The sequence below is a fragment of the Dendrobium catenatum genome, unplaced genomic scaffold (genome assembly GCF_001605985.2).
Source record: "Dendrobium catenatum unplaced genomic scaffold, ASM160598v2 fragScaff_scaffold_207, whole genome shotgun sequence".
Classification (NCBI taxonomy): domain Eukaryota; kingdom Viridiplantae; phylum Streptophyta; class Magnoliopsida; order Asparagales; family Orchidaceae; genus Dendrobium; species Dendrobium catenatum.
The window spans coordinates 127,499-136,671 of NW_021318669.1; the positions used below are offsets into that span (position 1 = coordinate 127,499).

The following is a 9,173-nucleotide window of genomic DNA, read 5'->3' on the forward strand; positions in this document are numbered from 1 at the left end:
ATATATATATATATATATATGACTCCTAAGTCTTCTCATCCATCAATGCATTTGTGATTTACTCCCGTAAATGGATCATCTCCTCAGCACTTTCGTCATCTCTCAACTCATTATTTGTTACATCTTCATTATTATCTATCATTGATTGTCCAATTCGGAACTCATATGTTTCTTTAGGTATGTATGATTGGTGAATATCACAAATACTAAATTCTGGATTTTCTCGAGAATGATGATGGTGTATATAGTTGTGTAATATCATCGTAGTCGCCACTATTTTCACTTGCTTCTAAAACAAATAAGTTTGCATATTATGCAATATGACACATTTCTTCCTTCACACACCAAAAGATATTTCAATGATACCATGTAATGATGAATGTCGCTTATTAAATATTTTTTGCCTCCTATGAGCCAATTGATTACCTCTTTCAAAATATAGAATATGATACCTTAAATTTGAAAATGGCTTCAAAACTTACGTTGTATTGGATATCCAGTATCCACAATATAATATTTACCTATTTAGAAGTGTGCATCAGTTTCTGATAAAGATATTTAACAATATGAACATTTTTAATATCAACAACTAAGATGCAGGTGACAAAGAAAAATTATGTTCATGATTATGTAAAATAAATTCAAACATTCAGCTATAATGTACACTACCCTCCTAGCCTGTCATTATGAACGTGAAGCACATATTGAAGTCACAAACTATCATGACATTTTGTGTTGGTGAACCGCATCGTTCTATATATGCCACTTTCTCAGTATTTGAAACACGTGTATTTACATGTGTTTCATTAATAGCTCCAAGACAATCCTAATTGAGAGATTCTTCTCATATATCATATAAATATATAAGCATCATTCCATTATTCAACATACTTTGAAATATGTCATGTAACGACTATCATACTGCATTTCTCTTTATGTATTTTGAAACATTGAGTTTTTTTTGGCTTGATTACTTCTCTTGATAAGCTTACTAATGACTCCATTCCAATAGAAAAATAATGGCGAATTATTTTAGTTGAATGTTGGAATAGTTCAAAGGTTGATCTTATCGATTCGTTATGTGATAATATGTATAAAATGATTGCAAATACTTCTCTCGATGTAGTCCTTGACGAACCGTACAAGAAATGAGAAATTTCTAAGACAGATAAAATATACATAAAAATTGATTGTGATATACAAAAAAGATTATAAAACCTAGTAGGATGATCATATAATAGGTCGACAATCCATTTATCTCCAATATATGATGAGGTCATGCATGAGGTTTTATAAATATATGTTTCATAATATTCATTTATGAGACATAAAGCCGCTATAATTCTTTTCCCGAGCTGGTCCTTTAGTACTTATCGGCACCTGGGCAGATCAACAAAGACAGTAATTATATATATATATATACAAAAAAAAATCAATCATTAAAAAGTGACAATCATCCCGCATTATAATTTAGGAATCTTATGTAAGCTAGGATTTATAAGCATGTTATTTGGGCATTCATATATAATAGAACAAATCGAATGGAGAGATCAAGACATAGATAGATGCAACGCTGATTGAGTTGTCACTTTTTAATCATTGATTTTTTTTTTCGGCAATTGCCCCCCTAAAATTCATGTGGCTTCGCCATTGGCTATCGTCACCATCTTCTATTATTATCAGCCAACGGATGCCAGTCACTAGCTACTACCATCATAATTTTATACTATATTTATTTTATTCCAAATAAAAATAAATCATATACATTTATTTTACACCTGTTTAAATAATTTAAAATATTTCAAGCATATTAAATTTCTTTTAAATTTACATTATACAGTATACATTCCATTTGTAAATCAAACGGGCCCCTAAGTAAAATAAATTAGAAAATATTCCCAAAAAAAAAAAAAATTAGAAAATTTGCTTGTTTGACCTGTATAAGATTACTGAAATGCACCGTTACGAATTCTTATTGCAGTATATTTAATTATTTATCGTTTGCTTAAAAAGCTGCATTCGCCGTTATCTTACCGTTTAAATTTACTAAATTATGTATTTTTTTTCCTATATTTTTTATTCATGCAGTTGGGCAAATCAGTCGTTTTCTTGACTGTCTGACAAGTATCACTACTCGACAGAATGAGAACCTAGAAGAGATAAGAGATCCTCTGCCCGTCAGGGATCAAAGCCAGAGAGCCTTCTTGAACACGTTTCCTCGGATCGGAAGTTGCGACATGGAGTTGTGGTATTGGTTGGCGTTCGCGGCGACCGCGGCGACGTTGGCGGCGGCGGGTTGGGTCGGATGGTCGGCGGCGGAGTGGTTATGGTTCCAGCCGCGGCGATTGGAGCGCAAGCTGATGGCGCAGGGGATTCGAGGAAGCAGGTATCGCTTACTCTACGGTGATCTCAAGGAGATTGGGAATCTCGTTGGTGAGGCTCGCCGGAAACCTCTGCCGCTTTCGCACAGCATAGTCGACCGTGTCGTTCCCCATTTAACCCGCGCTGTGGATCTCTATGGAGGTAAATCTCTTATTCTTTCTGATTTTTGTTTCTATTTCTAGAGTTTTTTTAGGGTTTCGTTTACTTTTGGTTTGGGGAACGAGGTGTGTTTTGTAGACCTTCGGAGCAACTGTAAGCTGAAGGCAACTTTTAGCAAGCTTAATCTTAACACAGATGAAACACTGAGGGATTTTGATGGGTGATAGATAAAAGGAGTGAAGATAAGCGCAAAAAATCATTTGATTAATTTAGGAAAAAAAATTGTTAGGATATCATGATCAAGTTTTTAGTGGAGATGAATTTTAAAATATTTGAAAATATTTTTTTTTAGATAACTGCAATACATATTATTTATTTATTATATTTATCTTTTAACCGATTACAATAGACTAAAAACTTTTAAAACCCATCCTAAATATTTTTTAATTAGGATAATGTAATATAATTTTCTTAATCTAGAATGATATCATTATTTGTAATTAGATATGAATTAAATTTAATAAATATTATTTAAATATTAGCTAATTAAGAATACTTTAAATTTTTAATTATATTCGAATTATCTTAATTAAAACTCTTATTAATCATGATTTATCACCCTTAATTAAAATCTTGAATAATTTTTAATGATTTCTTAGTTTTTCATCATAAAAATTTATGTATTACTTAATTATCATATGATTGATTTTTATATTTTTAAATATTTGTAGTTTTTAAATAATATTTTATTTGGGTGATTTTTGAATAAACTAGATTCTTAAGTCAAGGATTATTTAGGCTTAATCTAACTCTTGTTCAAATAGGCTTAGAGGCAAACCTGGATTGAGGTGAATTCCAGGAAATACAATTTTTAAAAATAGTAAACGATAAATAAGTAAATATCAAAATTTTGGAGTTAACATATAAATAAATAAAAAATTTGTGGTGAATATGTAAATCTCTCTAAGGGGGTGTTTGGAATCTCAAGGCCTATTTTTAATTTTATGTGGTGGTTGAAAAAAATATACAGGTAAGAATAATGCGCCATTCTTTTGGTTTGGGCCTTGCCCTAGGGTGATCATCATGGATCCTGAGCTTGTAAAGGACATTCTTTCTAATAAATTTGGTCACTTTGAGAAGCCAAGATCAACGCCAATTGGAAGGCTACTAGCTCTGGGGCTCGTAGCTTATGAAGGTGAGAAATGGGTCAAGCATAGGAGAATCATTAACCCAGCCTTCCATATTGAGAAGTTGAAGGTACTCTTTTTTTTCTTGTGGTAGGAATTTGTCATAGATCAAGGAATTGAAATTTAGGCATTCTAGTTACATTTTTTTTTATTCATACAGATGATGATGCCATTATTTTCTGCTTGTTGTGATGAGCTAATAAGTCGATGGGAGGAGTTGGTTGATAGTTCAGGTGTGTTTGATATAGATATTTGGTCCGAATTCCAAAATTTTTCTGCAGATGTCATCTCTCGAACAGCATTTGGTAGTAGTTATAAAGAGGGTCGACGAATTTTTGAACTACAGAAAGAGCAAACTGAACTTGTGGCCCAGGCTGTCCGGAATTTGTATATTCCTGGTTTTAGGTACATTTCTTTTGCTAGTTTTCTTGAGAAATAATTATCATATTGTTTAAGTTGCTTAACCTTATGCTACAGGTTATCTTCGGGTCTAGAATTTTTTTTGCATTCCTACTATGATACACAAAATCATGCAAACACATTATTCACATATCGCAAACTCTTGATTTATAGCAATTGTTAATTATTTTTAGTGAAAATAAAAAAGTATATATTAAGAAAATCAAGTGTTTCTAATAGAAGCTATGGTTAAAAATATGGAAACATAAAAAATCTACTAAATGAAAACCTTGTACTTGTTAAAAGTTAGATTGTAAAAGATCAATTATATAGTTCAAATATTATCAAACTCCTGAGCACTGATCTCCCACAAGGAGTTTTGATGGCTTATTTTGATGATATAGCGTAAAGTTGAAGAATTGAAGCTATCAAATCAAATATATTGCTTATATAAGGGAAGAAACTCTCCTAAAAACCTTCGAGTCCCACACTTAATCATGGGTAAATTCATGGAATTAGAAGGAACAACAAATCCAATTAAAATTTTATTTAAAATATAGAATGGAATGAGTTTTGTTCAAGCCAAAGACCAACAATATATGATGAAAAAAAAATCCCATTGGAAGGATTCAATATTCATTGAGTAAAATAACCCCTTAAAATCAAACAAGTTGATTTTAAAAAATCCTTGATAATATAAATAAACATTAAAAAATCACAACACTAGAAAGGTCGTCAATCCCTCATCTTATTATAAATAAGTTATAATGGCCGCAATTTGTTTGCTAATAAAAAGTCAAAAATCTTGTTAGACCATATGTTATGATGTTGTTGCAACTCCTATATGGATCACAACAAGGCGCAGGAGGAGAATCACAAGAGCCATCAAAGAAGATCACAAAGAATCATAACTGAAGAGGCTAGAGTTTGTAGGAGGGAGGAGGATTCTATATCAATTCTACCAAGCCTGGAGAAATTTAACTCCAACAAATTGTTCATAAGATACACGCCATGCAAATATAGCTTATTTGTTCTTCCTGTAGAGCAATTAATTTTTGTACTAAGAAACTGTTTTAAGAAGTAGAAAGAAAGCGACCCCAAATGAAGACTAAATTAAGTATAAGGATAGAAGTCAGCTTCTAGCTTGTATAAGGAGATGATCTGTTTAAAAAAAATCTTCTATTTCCCACTTATCAAGGGGTAGATAGAAGTAATAATACATTCAATTATTAAATTTTCAAAAATAATATGTGAGATTAATATACTTTATGTGATTTTATGTTTTTTTTTTCTTAGAAATAAATCATGAATGTTATAATCCAAATTGGATGATAATTTTATTAATTTTTAAACTTCAAAGATCTATATAAGTCCTCATCTAATGTATTTTAAAATTTTGACTTAATTCACATTTAATTCTTCTATAAGAAGGAATAGTTATATAGAGTTAAATTTTCCCAAAAAAATAAGTTATATAGAGTTAAATTTAATTTATTCGGGTGAAAATTTGTTCTTTTTTGTTTCTGTTGATTGTGACATCTAGTTGGACGAATATAACCAGAATTTTTGAGTTGTAGATTTATACCCACCCAAAAGAACAGGCGAAGAAATGAAATCTACAGGGAGGTTGCCGCATTACTGAAAAGTATGATTGGACAGAGAGAGCATGCAATAAAAAATGGTGAAGCTAAGACTGATGACTTGTTGGGCTTGTTGATGGAATCAAATAGAAGACATGCTCAAGAAGGAGATCACATGCAAGATGCTAGTTTGACTACAGAAGATGTGATTGAGGAGTGCAAGCTATTTTACTTTGCTGGGCAGGAGACAACATCAGTTCTTCTTACTTGGACCATGATCGTGCTCAGCATGCATCCAAACTGGCAGGACCAGGCAAGAAACGAGGTTTTGCAGGTGTTTGGCCAAAGCAAACCCACCTTTGAGGGCTTAAGCCGGCTGAAGATTGTAAGCACCTATGTACATTTTGCTTTTCATCTACACGAAATTTCTTATTTAATTAATCATTTGAAGTAAAAAAAAAACCTTTATTTTTGTGGTTGTAGCAGAAAAAAGTAGCCCTTGATTCATTTATTATTTTTTCAGAGTTGGCTCTTATTGTTGTCGGAAAAATTTGAATAAGAATATATTGATACACAAATGTGTTAGGGTATAGAGCCATATGCTCAAAATATGAAGATATTTAGTTTAACTATAGAATAATTAGATTGAAATGCAAGAAAATACATTGGATCATTTTTTTCTATGACAATTTTCATGTTGTGTAGATTGTTAAGTGTGGAATTTGATTGTGTAGATTATTATTTGATTTGATATTCTTCCTGCAGATGACTATGATTTTTTATGAGGTTCTAAGATTATATCCACCAGCAGTTATACTCCTTCGACATACTTACAAAGAAATGAAGCTGGGAGAGTTTACTTTCCCACCTGGAGTGCAGCTTCTATTGCCTATCATCCTTCTCCATCATAGTCGAGAGTTTTGGGGTGAAGATGCTGAAGAATTCAACCCTAAGAGATTTTCTGAAGGAGTCTCAAAGGCAACCAAGAACCAACTCATCTTCTTCCCATTTGGTTGGGGTCCTCGAATCTGCATCGGTCAGAGCTTTGCACTGACAGAAGCTAAAATAGCTTTGGCATTAATTCTGCAGCGCTTTTCAGTGGAGTTATCCCCATCCTATGCCCATGCTCCCTATACCATTTTAACCCTTCAGCCTCAATATGGTGCTCAAGTCATCTTACACAAACTTCATCCACTGCAATTAGCATGATGTTCAAGGCCTTCCACAAACTCTCAGTACTTATTGTAAAATTTGATGTCATTTTCAAATTACGACTATTTATGTACTTTCCTTTTCATGCTGATTCCTTAGCATATATTATCATGATGTGTAACAATGAACATAAATTGCCGAATTTTAATAAAAAGTTGTGTAAGCCTTGAAAATATAGTTTAATGTTTCACTAAGATTAGATTTCAGTTTTCATAATTGTGGATTTGTTTAGGCAAGCAATTACAAATTAGATTAATTGAGCAATCTAAAATAATAATAAATTAAAGTAAAGATAAATGTGTGAATAACACTAATTCACCTGTTAACAGTTTGATAGTTTACCCTGAGTTTCACTCACTCTTCACTCTAGGGAAAAGTAATGGAGAAAGATTAAAGCAATAATAACGATGCCACCAAATAAAGTAAACGCTTACAATACATATCAATGGAGAGTTATTTAGAAGAAGTAGAAGGGATAGTAGTAGGATTTGCCATAGAATCGGTAGTAATTGCTCTTCGATGGTCTTGAGTATCAAACATGAACCCATGATAGTGCTTGGGATCCGCCATTCATGCTTGATGGAAAGTAGTGAGGGTGTTGGCTTGATCCTCTGTAGATGACAAGACTAAAGTTGTAAACTTGTTTAAGTTGTTAAGCCTACAATATTTAACATTATAGAAATAGCAATGGAAAAGCTTCTTCAATCATACAAAATGAAGTACAATGGTCCTATTTATAGTGTTTAGATAGCTATGAGTAATACAACAGAAATACACATGTTCAAATATTAGTGGTGGCTAGACCTGTCAATATTGGACCCGACCCGAAAACCCGACCCGAAAATTTCGGGTTCGGGTTAGAGATTTCGACCCGTTTGTAAAACCAGGTCGGGTTCGGGTTGACCCGGAAACCCGAAATCGACCCGGTTTGACCCGTTTTTAATTAATTTTGGAGGATTTTAATGAATTTTTATGAAATAAGTAAATAATATTTCAAAAAATTATAAATATTATTGCCCAAATTAAATTAATCTTGATTTATTTTAAATTAATTGAAGTAAATCTACCCTTAATTTGATTTAAATTTAAATAAAATGAATTAAATAAAAAAATTTTAATTAAATATACCCGAAGCGGGTCGGGTCGGGTTGACCCGGACCTGAAGCGGGTCGGGTTCGGGTTCGGAAAACCGACCCGTTTGCAAAAACGGGTCGGGTCGGGTCGGGTTGAACAATATCGGGTCAATTTCGGGTTGGACCCGAACCCGACCCGTGACCCGTTTTTGACAGGTCTAGTGGTGGCTACCATGTGGCGGTACTTTCTTGATTTTGGATGTTTATAGATTGTTGTTAGCTAATACCCCCGGCAAGCTGAAGGATCAGTATGAACAATCAGTTTTTTAGCTAGTAGCTTGAACCGAGATGATGAAAGGGATTTAGTGAATAAATCCGCTAGTTGAACCTTGGAAGGGATGTGGTGAACTTGAATACTGTGATTCTTTATGCAATATCTGATAAAATGACAATCAATTTCTATATGTTTGGCATGAGCGTGATATGTCAGATTATTTGTCAAAGCTATTACCGAAGTATTGTCACAATATAATTTGGTTGGTTATATTTGGGGACAGTCTAATTCTTGAAGAAGTCGTCGAAGCCATATGATTTCGGTTGTAGCTGAAGCAATTGCCCAATATTCTACTTCTGTTGATGAACGTGCTATAGTTGTCTGCTTTTTAACATTTCATGAGACGAGATGTGCCTAAGAAATTGCAATACCCTGTTGTAGATTTGCAGTCTTGCTGGTCGCTTGCCCAATTCAAGTCAACATAGGATTGAAGCATCAGTGAATTTTCACTGATGGGTAGGCCGAACTGTATGGTTCCTCAAATATATCTTAATATTCGTTTGAGTGCTTCGAAATCACTCATATTGGGTTGATGCATGTGTTGACATATTTATGATTTGAAATGAATATCAGGAGGCGAGAGGGATTCGGCTTATTCGTTCAAATTGGAACAAATGAACTGCAGGTTTGAAATTGTTTGTACAAAAGACGACGAATCGGAAGGCGTTGCTCAGCCGTATGTCAATCGAATTTGATGGGCTTGATGTTCTTGCGACTGGTTTTGACTTGGAGACAAACGGTGGGTTCGCTCGCGACCGTGTGCGGAGGTGCCATCGGCAGTCAAACGGCGTCGGGCTTGGCCGCAGGCAGAGCAGAGATCGACTGATTTGAATGGTAGACGAACAGAGATGGACGGGAAGTTCTGCTAAAGCGCAGAATCCCAAGTTGCTGCCGGCGCTTAGGCTTG

At 33.7% G+C, this 9,173-nt stretch overlaps 1 protein-coding gene across 2 annotated transcripts; it reads left to right on the forward strand.

Moving 5' to 3' along the window:
* Window positions 1-2,157: 2,157 nt before the first annotated feature.
* On the forward strand, window positions 2,158-7,036 carry LOC110094269 (cytochrome P450 72A15). Of its 2 annotated transcripts, none has more exons than XM_020819462.2 (5): window positions 2,158-2,523; window positions 3,512-3,738; window positions 3,829-4,073; window positions 5,645-6,032; window positions 6,413-7,036. In XM_020819462.2, the coding sequence occupies exons 1-5, from the start codon at window positions 2,238-2,240 to the stop codon at window positions 6,854-6,856; spliced, it is 1,590 nt and encodes a 529-aa protein (XP_020675121.1). In that variant the 5' UTR covers window positions 2,158-2,237; the 3' UTR covers window positions 6,857-7,036. The 2 variants fall into 2 exon arrangements, with proteins under 2 accessions (XP_020675121.1, XP_020675122.1); XM_020819463.2 differs by having other exon boundaries at window positions 2,384-2,523; window positions 3,555-3,738.
* The last annotated feature ends 2,137 nt before the right edge of the window (window positions 7,037-9,173 follow it).

Bases quoted from the DNA above. Each gene is read 5' to 3' on its own strand.
- LOC110094269 (XM_020819462.2), top strand. From the start codon at position 2,238: ATGGAGTTGTGGTATTGGTTGGCGTTCGCGGCGACCGCGGCGACGTTG. The intron at 3,739-3,828 runs GTACTCTTTTTT...TTATTCATACAG, and splicing joins TCCATATTGAGAAGTTGAAG to ATGATGATGCCATTATTTTC. The intron at 6,033-6,412 runs GTAAGCACCTAT...TTCTTCCTGCAG, and splicing joins GCTTAAGCCGGCTGAAGATT to ATGACTATGATTTTTTATGA.